This window comes from Emydura macquarii, unplaced genomic scaffold (assembly GCF_026122565.2).
Source record: "Emydura macquarii macquarii isolate MOO-44397 ecotype Brisbane River unplaced genomic scaffold, CSIRO-AGI_Emac_v2 contig_2994, whole genome shotgun sequence".
NCBI classification, from domain to species: domain Eukaryota; kingdom Metazoa; phylum Chordata; order Testudines; family Chelidae; genus Emydura; species Emydura macquarii.
The window spans coordinates 1,049,479-1,063,960 of NW_027133131.1; the positions used below are offsets into that span (position 1 = coordinate 1,049,479).

At 64.7% G+C, this 14,482-nt stretch overlaps 1 protein-coding gene across 1 annotated transcript; it reads left to right on the plus strand.

Moving 5' to 3' along the window:
- Positions 1–2,543: 2,543 nt before the first annotated feature.
- Positions 2,544–11,729, plus strand: TMBIM6 (transmembrane BAX inhibitor motif containing 6). Its single transcript, XM_067529478.1, has 10 exons — positions 2,544–2,641; positions 7,971–8,067; positions 8,421–8,529; positions 8,962–9,082; positions 9,428–9,476; positions 9,562–9,659; positions 9,741–9,820; positions 10,318–10,418; positions 10,517–10,589; positions 10,945–11,729. Exons 2-10 carry the CDS (start codon positions 8,012–8,014, stop codon positions 10,966–10,968), a joined length of 711 nt encoding a protein of 236 aa, XP_067385579.1. The 5' UTR covers positions 2,544–2,641; positions 7,971–8,011; the 3' UTR covers positions 10,969–11,729.
- The last annotated feature ends 2,753 nt before the right edge of the window (positions 11,730–14,482 follow it).

Below are 14,482 nucleotides of genomic sequence, written 5' to 3' on the forward strand. Positions count from 1 at the left end.
CAGCCCCCTATAAGACACCTCCCCAGATGTGGTGCCTCCTCGAACCACCCTCACAGCCCTGCTACCCAGCTGTGCGCCCTGGCCCCTAGATGTGCTGCTCCCCTGCCCTCTTCTGCCCCCCATAACCCTCCCCTCTGCGCGCCCTTTAATCTCACTCCCTGCCCCTATGGGGCTTCCTTCCCCACGCCAGGCTTCTCTCATCCAGGGATCTCAAAGCACCGAGAACCATGACGCAAGGTGCCTGCCCCACTGGAGGCGGGTTGGAGTCCGGGTAGCCCCTCCCAATGTCTCTACAGCCTGGGAAACTCAGGCACCAGGAGAGGAAAGGTGACCTGTCCCCAGGCACAGAACAACTCAGGGCTACAGCCAGACTTAGAACCCAGGAGTCCTGGCTCCCAGTCAGCCACCTCCCTCAAACTCTGCTCTAGCTGCTAGGCCGCACACCCCTCTGAGCTGGGACCAGAACCCAGGAGTCCTGGCCCCTTCCACCCAGCCGCTGCAGACCCTGTCGCCTCCTGGAGTCGTATTTCGCTAGGCGAAGGAAGGCCCTGCGAGCTGGGCGGGGGACACACAAGTCCCCCCGCTAGGTGCTGCAAGGCAGGGAGAGGCTGGCCCCTGCTGGAGCTTTCAGAACACAGCCGCCTCTGCCTGCCTCGGGAACTCTGTGCAGAACACAAGCCCGGTGGGGAGGCAGCCTGAGACCTGGGGAAGCTGCAGCGCACCTTGGGGAGGGGGGAGGGTCTGGGGGTTATTTAAAACACTGGGCTGGGACTCAGGCGATCTGCCTTCCAGCCCCAGACCTTGGACCAGGACTTCTGGCTTGGATTCCAGGGCTCTGTGCACACCCAGCCTGCTCAGCTCTTTGGAAAATGTGGCGATTAATCCTTCTGGGCCTCAGTTCCCCAGCTGTAAAATGGGATAATAACCCCTCCTTTCCCCACCCTACTCGGGCTGTGAGCGCCTTGGGACAGAGCCTGCCTCTCCCTCTGTGTCTGTGCAGCGCTGGGTGCACCAGGGCCTGATCTCAGATGGGGCCTCTAAGATCTGCTGTAACACCCATAACTGAAATAACGAGAATCCCAGCGAGCAATGCACGCCACAGGCCCAGCTGCACCCCAGGCCATGCCCCAAGTGTACCACTGTTTGCTCTGAAATCTGCTCTGCAGCCCCTTGGGCACCTGGCCCAGCTCCTCAAGGGGGCTGCATCTGCTGGGGCCATACCTAGGGGCAGCCAGAAATGTACCGTACCTGGGGGGAGGGGTGCAGTTGGTAATGCACCAGATGCACCATGGGGGGCAGTCAGCAATGCACCGGCTATGCACCGTACCATGGGGCTGTTCCAACCTTTTCTCTGCGTGGCACACCTTGATACCCTTAATTATTTGGGGGCACACCACCCTATAGTCTCCAAATGAACTCATGAATATTCATGAGCCAATCCAGAACTCTTCAAGTAGTTTTTTTAAAAAGTCGGTGGCACATCTGCTCGGGCCTGATGCCGCACAGCACACTGGCTGGGAAACACTGCCGGGCGCGGGGGCGGGGGGCCGCAGCCGGCAATGCATTGGATGCACCATGGGGGGGGGGGGGTGTGCACAGTCGGCAAAGCACCGGATGCACCGCACCTGGGGGGGGGCACAGTCAGCAATGCACCGTACGGGGGGTGCACAGTCGGCAATGCACCCGATGCACCGTACCTGGGGGGGGGGCACAGTCAGCAATGCACCGTACCTGGGGGGGCACAGTCGGCAATGCACCGGATGCACCGCACCTGGGGGGGGCACAGTCAGCAATGCACCGTACGGGGGGGCACAGTCAGCAATGCACCGTATGGGGGGTGCACAGTCGGCAATGCACCCGATGCACCGTACCTGGGGGGGGGCACAGTCGGCAATGCACCGTACCTGGGGGGGCACAGTCGGCAATGCACCGGGGGGGCACAGTCGGCAATGCACCGGATGCACCGCACCTGGGGGGCACAGTCAGCAATGCACCCGATGCACCGTACGGGGGGTGCACAGTCGGAAAAGCACCGGATGCACCGTACCTGGGGGGGGGGCACAGTCGGCAATGCACCGTACGGGGGGTGCACAGTCGGCAATGCACCCGATGCACCGTACCTGGGGGCGCTGCGTTGCCCCCCAACTGAGGCCTGCAGCTGCTGGGTGCGCCCCGCGACCTGTCCGCGGCCCCATCCCCCTCCGGGGGGGTTTCCACGGCGCGAGCCTGCAGCGCCTGCTCCAGCCTCTAGGGGGAGGCCTTGAGGCGCTGGCCAATGGGCGAGCGGGGGGCAGCCATTGACTGGACGGCGCTGGTTGGTCACGGCAAAGGAGCCGTGACCAATAGACGCTCGCCAAGACCGCGCCTGTTTTGGTTCTCGCCCGGCCAATGGTGACGCCTGGGTGCGGCCGGGAACCAATGGGAAGCGGCGGCGACGGAACCTCCCCGCGTTAGCCAATGGGCGAGGGCGAGCTCCGGGCGGGGAGGGCTCAATGAACTGAGGAGGGAGGCGGGACTCCGAGCGGGGCGAGCCAATCGGCGGCGGGGGGCGTGGCCTGGCGGGCCTAGGTCAGGTGGTGGGAGGAAGAGGAGGCGCAACGTCGAGTCGAAGATCGAGGCACGGACGGGCCGGAGCCAGCAGGTGAGCGCGGCCCCGCCCCCGGGACCCCCGTCCTCAGACCCCGCCGGGTCCTCCGGCTCCGCCCCGCCCCCCCGGCACCCCCGTCCTCAGACCCCCCCCGGGTCCTCCGGCCCCGCCCCTCCGGGCCCCCGTCCTCAGACCCCCCCTCGGGGGGCCCCCCGGCCGGCCCGCCCCCCCCCGCCTGGCGCAGCCCCAGCGCGCCCCGTTTCCGGCCCCCGTGGGCCCCGCTCGGGCCCGTCCCTCTGCCCAGCCCGGGGGAGTCGGGTGCTGCCGCCAGCTGGGCCCGGCCCCCCCCCCCGAGCGAACCCAGGCGTCCGGGCCCCCCCCCGCCCGCCCCCGTCCTGTGGCGCGGCAGCGCTGAGCTCCCCGCTTCGCGGCTGGACGTGACGCAGGGACGTGAGGCGGGTCGGGGACATGCCCCGTGATCGCTGCGCCCTGCCCGCGCCTCGGATCCGGTTTGGATTCGGTTTGGATTCGGTTTCAGAGGCGGGGTTTGTGAGCCCGCGCGGCTGAGGAAGCGGAGGCGGGCGCCGCTCTGGCCCTGCCGTGGCCGGGAGGAAGGAGCAGCGCAGCGCAGCTGTCCCGGAGCGGCCCCCAGCAGGCCGGGCGATGCGGGTGTGCGCTGGTCTCCCCGGCAGTGCGGGGGTGCAGGGAGCCTGGCCCCCCGCTCGGGCACCGCTGCGGGGTCAGACAGTCACGGGGGGTTCGGGCTGGGTCCTGGGGGAGCTCCGCTCTGACCTCACAGCGCTGCTCACCGGCGGGGGAACCCGCTGCTTAAACCAGCCTCGGCACCAGCTGACTGGAAGGCAGCTACTGTAACAGGGTTTTTAAAACGGGCCCTCGAGGGGACCCTGGCAATTGCGGGGGTTCAGCCTGACGTCAGCACTGGGCAGACGGGTAGAAACCAGAACAGAATTGTCCTTGACACGCAGATGAACGCGATTTGTGAGGAAAGAATGAACAGGGCTTTTGTAAAGGGAAGTCATACCTCACCAATCGACTGGAATCCTTTGAGGGGCTCGACAGGCCCATGGCTACGGGGGACCCACTCCAAATAGCATATTTGGGTTTTCAGAAAGATTTGGACAAGGCCCCTCACCCCCACGTAGCCACGGGGTACGAGGGAAGGTCCTCTAATGGGTCAGGAACTGGTTGAAACCTAGGAAACAAACAGGAGGAATAAATAGTCCGTTTTCACAGTGGAGAAAAGTGACCAGCAGAATCGCCCCCAGATCTGCCCTGGGACGGGCTGTTCAACATAGTCCAGTATCTGGAAAAGGAGTGATCAGTGAAGTGACCAAGTTTGTGGAAAATACAAAATTAGTCAAGATAGTGAAGTCCAAAGAGACACTGAAGGGATCTCCCAAAACCGGCTGGCTGGACAACAAAATAGCAGATGAAATTCAACATAGATAAGTGCAAAGTAATGCATGTTAGAAAAAATAATCGCAGCTATACGTACACAGTGATGCGTTACCAGCCAAGAACCAGAGCTTGGAGTCGTCGTGGATAATTTTCCATAAACTTCTACTCCATGCACAGCAGCTGGCAAAAAGACAAACAGTGTGTTAGCAACTATTAGGAAAGAGAGAAGAAATAAGACACACACCCTGTATAAAGCCATGGAACGCTTCTTTTTCTTTTCCTGCACCTGGAATATTGTGTCCAGTTCTGGTCATCGCATCTCAAAAGGGATATAGTGGAACAGGAAAAGTTTTGGAGAAGGGCAGCAAAGGTGATGAAGAACATGGAATGGCTTCTGTCTGCCGAGAGACTAAAAAGATTGGGGCTGGTCAACTTAAAAAAGAGAAGAATGGGGGAGATCTATACAATCAGGAGGGGTGTGGAGAAAGTGTTACTCTTTCCTGCAATACAAAAACCAAGGGTGACCCACTGAAATGGATAGGCAGCAGGCTTAATACAAACAAGAAGTCCTTTATCACACCATGCACAACTAACCTGTGGAACTCATTGCCCGGCGACGTTGTGACGGCAAACGTGTAACTGAGTTTAAAAAAAACACTAAGTTCGTGGAGGACAGGCCCATCGATGGCCATTAGCCAAGATGGTCGGGGACCCAGCCCCCTGCTCGTGGCCTCCCTAAGTCTCTGATTGCCAGAAGTTGGCAGTGGAAGGCAGAAATGGATCGCTCCACAATTGCCCTGTTTTGTGCGCTCCCCGGGAAGCTCTGGGCGGGCCACTGTTGACACGGGTTAGATATGGCAGCTCGTGTGTTCACCTCTACTCCGGCTCCTGTTTAGTCTGTTAACAAGGGAGCTGCAAAGCGAGACCCCCCGGGGGGAGCAGAGCCCCCCGCAGCAGCGCTGTTTGAAAGGGGCTCTGCAGCTGCTGGGATTGAGGCAGCAGCAGAGCTGGGACTAAACCCCAGGAGTCATTTAACCCCCACGTGGCTGGCGGGATGCCCTTGTATAAATGCTAACGGCTCTGCTGCCCCACGCCCCCCGCTGTTCACTCTTGGGAGGGAGGAGCTGGAGCTGGCGGAGCAGCTGCCCTGGCTGGGACGGACTGCGGGTTATGTCCAGCTGTTTTCTGTGCTGCTCAGGCCAGCCCAACAGGGAAACCCTCCTGCCGCCCCCAGCCCTGGTCTCAGCCCTTGGTTGGGCTGAAACATGCAGGGGGCAGGCTGGGGTCTCTGAACAGCAAGGCAGAGCTGGGGTGCTCTCTGGGGAGGTTGGGTAAAAGGAGAGGGGGGGCTCTGGGGAGCAGTGCTGTGACTGGTGGGAGTAGCGGGGTCTTGGCGCTCCTGCCAAGGCTGGTAGTGCGTTGGGGCAGTCGGGCCTGGCCCGGAGCCCTGTCCAGTGCCCTTGTGGAATGGCTGGGCTGTGATGTCATAGGAGCTGTGATGTCACAGGGGGGCTGTGCCAGCAGTTCTCTGCCAGCCTGGAGAGAGGGGATCCGATTTGGCTTGGCTTTTGCTCCCTCTCCGCTCTGCGGGGCAGCCCAGGCCAGGCAGCTGGGGGGGAGAGGTGGTGGCAGCAGCTCTGCTTGGAGCAGGCAGCGAGACCAGGCGGTGGTGGGTAAAGGTTGCAGGGGGCGGGTTCTCTGGTTATTTATTGATGAGGGATCAGGCGGTTCTCCCTGCAGGACATGCTGGTTGTTGAACTCCCCTGGGAGGCTGGGGGAGGTTGGTGAGTGGGGCAGGCGCTAAGTCCCACTAGTGACTGGAGACTGGGTCCTGCTGCTCTCAGAATGGCCCCTGGGCTCGGCGGCTGAGCAGGCTGATGCCAGTGTGAATTCAGCTAGCGCCGCTCGCTCCGTGGGGCTGACACGGGTGGGAGCAGAGTCCAGCTGCCTCTGCACGGGGCTGGGCTGGGCTGGGTCCACTGCTGGCCTCGAGGAGGGTAGTGCTGGAGGAGCCGTTGATGTGCCAGGCTGGGCTGGGCTGGGCTGGCCACGCTCCCTCTGCTCTGCTGTTCCAGGAGGTTCCTGCTGCTTTTCTCTTTCGCTTGCCCCAAGGTGCTCACAGCTGCCCTGGCTGGCTCTGGCGCTCTGCAATCCCAGCCAGGCGGGCCTGTGCCGCCCCTCGGGAGAAGTGGGTGGGTGGGTGAGTTCTGCCGCTGTCGCAGCCTGCCCCAGGTGACGCCCTGGTTTGGAGCCTTGCACTGAGTCAGTGGCTGGGGCGTGAATGCTGCTGTCATGTTCTTTCACTGCCGGCTGCATCACCCCAGGGGTGGCTGCCTTCTAGGCGCTGGGGGAAGTGAGTCCTCTGCCTGGGCACATGCCCATACAGCCCTTCGGGTCTATGGGGTAAATCGGCGTTACCCTGCCGGGACCCCTTCGCAAGTGGAGGGTGAGGGGACTGGTAAGCCAGGGCCCAGTAGCTCTTGCCTGTGTTTTCACCGGCAGGATTTGACTCGTCCAGTGTCACTTCTTCGGAAGGGCCTGAAGCCCAGATCCAGGCTCTCGCCGGCCTTCGCGCTGCTCCTAATGTGGGGGGAGAGCTGGGCCGGGCCAGGCCGCGTTACTCGGACTCCGCAAGTCCGCCCCACACCCCGCTCTGCGCGTGCAGCGGGGCCGCTCCAGAGCGATTCCAAAGCCAGGGGCCATCTGAGCACAAGCACAGCCGATGGGCACTGGGCAGCCGGGGGGCTGTGCGCCCCAGCGGGGCCTGGCCTCGTTCAATGGGCGGCGACCGGCGAGCCAATCCCAGCCCGCCTGCGGCACTCGCCCCCTGGCTGGACTGGTTTGGGCACAGCAACTTCCTGCAGTCAAAGCAGCTGGCTGGGCGGGAAAGCCCTGCTCTGTCCTGGTGCCTGATCTCCCCAGGCCTGGCCTTCCGACTCCTTCACAGCCAGGCGGCTTGGGGCACCCCCCCGGCCTCGGGCAAAGGTGGGAGGGAGCCATCGGCGGCCATGGAGCGAGTAGTCCCTGCAGCTGCCGGGCTGGCTGCCCCCCGTGCTGCGTCCTGCTCCAGGCTGGCCCCGTGGGGCCGTCATTAGGGGTGCTAATGGAAGCCGTGAGCAAAGGCACTTTCCAGCCGCTCCTGCCTGCCAAGTGGAAGGCCCCGGGGAGCCGGGCTCGCTGGGAGCCCAGGCCGAGCCCTGCAACAGCCTGCAATAATTGCACCATCTGGCCTAGGAGGGCCCAGAGCCCCGGCTGTGGGGATGAGACAGCAGAAGCTTGCGAGAGGGTTGCACAAGGGCTGCACAGCTCCTGCCGCGCTGTCCTCAGAGCCAGGACAAGAGAGCAGCGCGGGGGCTGGGTGAGCGGGACCTGGCCTGGAGCAAAGGGACGCAGCGTTTCTCGGGGCTGGGGGAGGAGATCCCTGGCCAGGCCGCTATTCCCCACTGCCCTGGTGAGTCCAGAAATCTCCCTTCCCACTGGCTCTGGGCACTTGGGCAGTGGAAGGACCTGGCCGGATTTGGGGCTCACCCCTCCATGAGCAGGGGGTCCAGCCAGGCTTCTGGCCCAGTCCCCCCAAGGCCTGGGGCGCTGACGCTGCCTGCAGCCCAGGCTGGGTGTAGGGAGGGCACGGGCTGGATTGCGGCCAGGACTTGGTGTCTCGGCTGCGTTCCCAGCTGGGAGCGAGGGCTGCCTTCCCCTCCCGAGAACCGTGCTTTTGCTGCCTTGTTCTGGGCACCGGCAGCCGCCTCGTCGCTAGCAGGTCCCGTGCGTCCCGTGGTGAGATGGGGGGGCAGGGGGGCTGCTCGGACCCCAAGCCATGGCCACTGGCTGCGGGGAGGGCACCTCCAGGCGCGTCTCTGGACTGAGTTGGGGCTGGGCGCAGGGAGCTGTGCGGGGAGACGGGTCCAGCTGAGAACGAAGCCGGTCTCCCACTGAGGCGCTTCCCCTGCCCTGTTTCCTGCAGCCCCCGCAGCGAAGGTCGAGTCTCACCCGCCTGCCAGCACCATGGACGTGTTGAATCGGAACATTGACCTCAACGCGCTCCTCAAGTTCTCCCACATGTGAGTACGGGGCTCCCTCCACCCTGGGCCCTGAGCCCACGTGGGCCTCACCCTGACAGGCCTGGGGGCTGGTGGTTCGAGGATTCCTGGGTTCTGGCCCCGGCTCTGCCACTTCACCGCTTTGCCTCAATTGGCCATCCTGAGGCGTGGACGCAGCACTTCTGGAGCCTCCGCCATGGCACCAGGACGGCATTTCTGCTCTGCCGGGGGGGCCGGTGCAAGCGGCTGCTGGTCTCTCTGGCTCGGCCGGGCAGCTGGCCAAGTGGCAGTGAATGGCGCGCACCCAGGGGGTGGCCGTGCCATGCCGCGGGGCAGCTCGGGGCGTCGCTGACTCGCTCCCTCCTACCCCACAGCTCCGCCTCCACCCAGCAGCATCTGAAGAAAGTCTATGCCAGCTTTGCTTTCTGCATGTTCGTGGCAGCTGCCGGCGCCTACATCAACGTGGTGACCCATGTGATCCGGGTAAGGGCTATGGTGGGCTGCCGGCTGGCACGCGTGGTCGTGTGATCCCCCATGCCAGCCGAGGGTTTATGGAGCGCTGGCAAGCGGGCGCTGTGCGCACCCGCCACTGGTACCAGTGCCAGGCCTTAATGCCTGTGCTGTAGGCGCCCGCGCCCGGGGCAGCAGCATCCAGTGACGAGCCCTGCAGACGCCTGCCTCATGTCCTGGGAGCAGAGCCCTGCCGGCGGTGGGGCCGGGAGGGTGGGTGTGGTGGTGCTGCCCCCACCTGTTGCACTCAGAGGGCAGAGCAGCCCCGGGCCGGGTCGTAGCCTGGGGAAGTTGGGCAGCCTGACCCCAGGGGAACATCTGCAGCCACCTCCCTTTCCACGCGCTGCCAGCGATGGGGCTGGCGTCTGCGCCAGGCTGAGTTCTCGTCATGTCTGTGTCCAACAGCTCAACCTGCTGACGGGCCTGGGCTCGCTGGGGCTGATGATCTGGCTGGTGGCCACACCCCACAGCAGGGAGACGGAGCAGAAGAGACTGGGCATACTGGCCGGCTTTGCCTTCCTGACTGGTACGTGGAGGAGGCTCCTGGGTGAAGGGGCCCAGTCTGCACTGAACTCCCCCTCGGGTTCCCCACCTCGCTCGGGGTGAGGGCCCCGGTTCCTCCTGCGCTGGGCATGTGCCGGAGGGCGCCGGCGGCACCAGGGAAGGAAACTTTCCAGGGTCAGGTGGGCAGTTGGTGGCAGAGCCAGGAGCAGAACCCGGGCGTCTGGATGTGCGGTGCCTGCACCTGTGCGGGCCCGTCTCACCCGCCTGAGTGAAGGGCCGGATTGAGATGGCCGTGGGCTGCCGGCGCTCTGGGAGGCGGGGGGGGGGGTGCCGCCGCCGGCACTGATGTGTCACCTTGTCCTTGCAGGAGCCAACCTGGGTCCCCTCCTGGAAATGTGCATCGCCATCAACCCCAGGTAGGTGCTGCGCAGCGTGGCCCAGCTGGGCTGGGAGCCCCGGCTCCGGTCACGGCTCGTCTCACGCTGCTGTCCTTGCTTGCAGCATTGTCCCCACGGCCTTCCTGGGCACCGCCGTCATCTTCTGCTGCTTCTCGCTGAGCGCCCTCTATGCCAAGCGCCGCAGCTTCCTGTACCTGGGAGGTAAGCCCTGGCCTGGCTGCCCTCTGCGCCCAGCCTCCCCCAGCCCCCCCAGCCGGCTGCTCACTGCTCCCTCTCTTGCAGGCTTCCTGCTCTCGGGCCTGTTACTGACGCTTCTCTTCTCCGTGGTCAACGTCTTCGTGGGCTCCACTTGGCTCTTCACGGTGAGGCCTGTCCCTCTGCGGTAGGGTCCCCCCGGAGTGCCCCCCCATCAGCAACGGCAGCTACTCGTTCTGCTCAGAGCAGCCCCGGTGCCAGGCGGGCGCCTCGCGGCCTGGCTGTGTGAGCTGCTGAGCCCCAAGCCCGGCTGGGCCCGGTGGGGATAGAAGCTGTTTGGAGCCGGCGCTCCAGGCCACAGCGGGGTGCAGCCGTCACTGTCCCGGGAGCGCAGGTTCGATGGGGTTCAGGGGAGGGGGCCCCTTGCAGGATTGGGCCCTCATCACTCCCACAGCTGTTTGAAATACCCACCATTGCCAGGCTGGAACTGGAGCCAGGGAACTCACCAGCTGGCCATGGGGCTCCTGGACCCACCTTCCCCCTGAGCGGAGGGGGGCCTGGCTCAGCCCAGAGCCCAACCCCCTCTGAACTGGAGTGGGGCGGAAGGGCAGAGGGCGAGTGCGGCCTGCTGCGGAACCGCTCTGACGCTCCCGCCTCCTTCCAGGCTAACCTGTACCTCGGGCTCCTGATCCTGTGCGGCTTCGTGCTCTTCGACACGCAGCTCATCATCGAGAAGGCGGAGAGCGGGGACAAGGATTACATCTGGTGAGTGGGGGGCAGGGCTGGCCGGCAGGGCAGGGCAGAGAGCACCCCCCTCCCCCCCGCCGGCTGAGCCCCCCCCAACCGTCTCTGCCTCTCCCCAGGCACTGCGTGGATCTCTTCCTGGATTTCATCAACCTCTTCCGGCAGCTCATGGTCCTGCTGGGAATGAACGAGGTGAGTCCTCCCGCCCCCGGCAGCGCCTCTCCGGGCCCTGGACCGCAGGCGAGGCTGGCGTGAGGCGCCCACTCGCAGGCCAAGCTGGGAGCCCAGTGGGCCCCTGGAGCAGGCACTGAGTGGGCAGTGACCGTAGCCAGCACGTGCCAGGCCAAGCTCCTCCCTTGTTCTCGTCTCTCGGGGGTTCCCCGCGGAGTCGCAGGGGGCTGGCGAGGGGGCAGGAGCCTGACACGCTCCCTTCACTTGCGGCTTGAGCAGAGGCTGCGTTGCCCGCGGGGAAGGGGCTGCAGGACGTCAGCCGCCCCCGGCCGGGCTGGGCGCAGGCCTGGCACTGACCCATCCCCTCCTCTTGCAGAACAAGAAGAAGAAGGAGAAGTGAAGTGACGCTAGGTGCCAGCTGGGTGCAGCCCCCGTCCGTCTCCCCTCCCCCCCCCGCCCCCGCCACATTAAAGGGGCTGCGCTCTGCCGAGAAGCTTTCCTACTTTCTGGGTTTTTCTGTTGGTTTGTTTTGTTAATTAGAAGCTAGCTGATTAGCGGCTCCTCCTGGAGTCTGGTTTTCTCTTCCTGCCCGCCAGCTTGCTCCTGGGAAGACCTGGGCCAGTCCCTCCCCCCACACCTCCCCCCCGAGCTCCTGTCCCCACTGTGCTAGCGCCAAGGGCTGCATCTTTCCAGGGGTTGGCTCCTTCTCTGCCCTGCTACCGCGCCTGGGGCAGGAGGCTGGCTGTGCAGGGGCCCTGCCGAGAGCAGAGGGAGGGTGTAAGCTCCTACCCGCCCCCCCAAGAGCTGAGACACCTCCTAAATCTGAGCGAGCAGCTGCCCTGCCCCCCACCTCCCTGGCCTCTGTCCAGCCTGGGCCAGGGCGGATTCACGGTGGCTCTAGCCAGGCCGAGGAGCAGCCCCGAGCTGCAGGCCCAGCAGAGTCCGCCGTGGCCTAGGCTCCTGGAACCACTTGGGTTCCGGCTCCGCAGGCTGGCGGGGGATGGCGCCGTCCCTGCCGGCACCTGCCCTGCCCTTGCACAAGGAGCCGGGCAGGCCTGTCCCTGCCCAGCGCCCGGAGCTGAGTCAGCGCGGCGCAGGGGGGAAGGGGGCTGCTTGGAGTGACACCAGCGGGTGGCCCTGACGTGCCGCGCAGACCCCACAGCTCCCTGTCTCCCCTCACCCCCTTACTAGCCGCCGAGTCCCCCCCGCGCAGCTCCTGCCCCAGCCAGAGGTGCCTCTCCCCTGGCCGGGGAGCCCCGGAGGTTTTCTGAAGCGTCTCGTTTCTCCCTGGACTCTGCGTGAAGGTGGCAGCCGGGCCCGTCTCCCCTTTCACCTGAAGCCAACCCCCAGCTCCGCTTGCTCGGGGCAGGAGTCGCTCCTGCTCTCTCGCTCTTTAGAACCAGTGCCAAGAATGACAATGTAAGAAATGGTCTGCTGTGGAGGAGCCGTCTAACAGGTTTAATACCGTACCGCGCGATTCTCCTCCGCGTCTGCGCCAGCGCCGGCTGCCTGCCTACCTCAGCCGTGCAGACAGCGGGGCTTTGAGTCCGAGATCTCCATAGTCTGACTTTGTACAAAACAATCAATAAAATCCTCCAACTTTAACCTCTCCAGCCCCTCTGCCTGTTGTGTGGGGGGCCCGGGCCCTTGTCGGCCTCCGGGGGTAGCAGCCCTGGGGGGGTCAAGGCTCCATCGGGCCGGCCCCAAGGATTTCACAGTCAAACATCGGCTGGGAACTGGCCCCATGTCACTTACGGCCTCGCCCGGCGTCCTGCACCCGCGGCTGGCCTCAGCGTAGCCAGGGGAACGTGTAGGACAGCAGAGGCCCCACAGCGGGGGGCAGAGAAAGGCCCAGAACTGTCAGCCCCTGGGCGGGGTCTCAGCTCAGCCCCGGGTGAGGCCCTTTGCTGTCCGGCCTGCCTTGGTGCTTGTGTGGCCGTGGCCATTGCTCCCCGAGGCAGGGCCCTGCACATGTTCCTGCACCGGTGCTGGGTCCCGCGGAGCTGAGGGGCTGGGAACCCCGGGCCTGCAGAATCCCGCCATGGAAGGAGAGCGGGAGAACGCACGGGTCTGCCGCCCGCTGCTCTCTGCTGGGGGGCTGAGCCCAAAGCACCCAGCTGGCTGGAGGCCTGGCAGACTTTTCTCCTTCCCACAGGGAACGCAAACCTGGTTGGCCCCTCAGCATCAGCCGAGGCAAATAGAGCTGAGAGCAGGAGATGGCCAGAGGGTCTGGGTCGCAGCACGGGCACTGCTGGGCTGGCGCAGAGCAGCTGCTGCTGCAGACGGAGGTGAGCTGCCAGGCACGCAGCTGAGGCAGCCGGCCAGGGAGGACGGGGGTTTGAGGGGCAGGGAAGACAGAAGTCAGCAGCCACCTGGGCCTAGCCACACCTACACCCCAGGGCCCTGCTCACACAGGAGGGGACTCTGGCCCTGGGTGCCCAGCCAGAGGGCCTCTCCTCTGCCTCCCCTGAACTTCTGTCCTGTTTCACTTGGATACTCTGTGCCCCCAGCACACTGCCATCACTCAAACCACCCCAGAAGCAGCTGCATTTCAGCAGGGGATGAGAAGACATAGCTGCATCTACACTGTGATTACAGGGAGCGCCAGTTAAGCCAGAGCCTGGCGCCTGCTTTCCACACCCCCACTAGCGACACTGAATTAACCCTCCAGAGCAGCGGATCACCACCTTTCCAGCCCACGCTGCCCCCCTCAGGAAGCTGATTTGTCGTGCGTAGCCCACCTTATATCTCACTTAAAAACCACTCGCTTACAAAAATAACACAGGTGTGTCCCAGCACCGTCCTAGTGACCCAGGGCTGCCTTTCTCCTGCTTCCCTGCTAATCCTGAAATCAATGAGCAGGGACAGCGGGGTTGTGCTGACGCCGCAGGGTGCAGAGCAGAGCAAACACCTCCCTGGATGGAATTTTAGTTTATCGTGACTTGGCTGTTGTAAAACTGGGCAAACAGCTAGATGCAGATGTAGCCCCTGGCAGATCCTGGTACAGCCCCACGTACCCCTGGGTGAGAGCCACGGCTCTGGGCCGCCCCCAGCCAGGCGGGAGGGGAACTCAGCATGGGGGGGCCAGCTCAGCCAGGCCCAAGCCCAGAGCCCCAGGTTTCCCTTCCCCAGCACCATGGCAGGAGTGTCACATTCAGCCCCCGGCCCCACAGCTGGAGACCCAGAGGGGCAGGGCAAAGGATGCCCAGATTGGCTCCTGCCCTCCCGGGGCAGCCATGCCCCACATCCTTCTCGCCGGCGTTGTGGGAGCTGGCTGTGCAGTGAAGAATGGCTGGAGCACTGTATCTGGGAGGCACTTAGCACACAGCCGCCCCCCCGCCCACTCCATGGAGAACAGGGGTCAGGCAATGCCATCCCTCACTGCCCAGCGAGCACCCCAGCCCCTCCACGTCCTCGCCCCTGTCCTGCCCTGCCCAGGGCGTGGGTAACACCAGCGCCCCTGGAGCCCAGTCATGCCAGCGCCAGGCCTGGGGGCCAGGAGCTCCCGTGGGGTGGGGGCCAGCCCTTGGCACCACAAGCCTGCAGCTGGTGCCTGCCTGAGGGGTTGTGGGGCCAGGCAGTGTCCTCCCTGTCACAGCCCAGCGCCGGGCCTGAGGGATGGAGGGACCCAGCCCTGACTGACAGACAGACAGACTTCCCCCTCCGCTGCGCTGCCTTTGGGGACACCCCACATGACACCCCCCCCCCCAGTCTCATGGAGAATGGGGGGTTGGCCTTGGGAGAGAGACTCCGAGGGGATGGGGCATCGCTGGCTGCATTGGGGGGGGGCCCCCAAGTGCTCAGCAGGATTCGGGGGGAGGAGAAAAATCACCCCCCCCCAAACCGGGGGCTCTGCAACCGGCGCCGCTGGCCACCAGGGGGCGCCGCAGGTTCGTGCCTAGAGCCTCGAGGGG

Bases quoted from the DNA above. Each gene is read 5' to 3' on its own strand.
- TMBIM6 (XM_067529478.1), top strand. From the start codon at position 8,012: ATGGACGTGTTGAATCGGAACATTGACCTCAACGCGCTCCTCAAGTTC. The intron at 9,083-9,427 runs GTACGTGGAGGA...TTGTCCTTGCAG, and splicing joins CGGCTTTGCCTTCCTGACTG to GAGCCAACCTGGGTCCCCTC. The intron at 9,477-9,561 runs GTAGGTGCTGCG...CCTTGCTTGCAG, and splicing joins TGCATCGCCATCAACCCCAG to CATTGTCCCCACGGCCTTCC.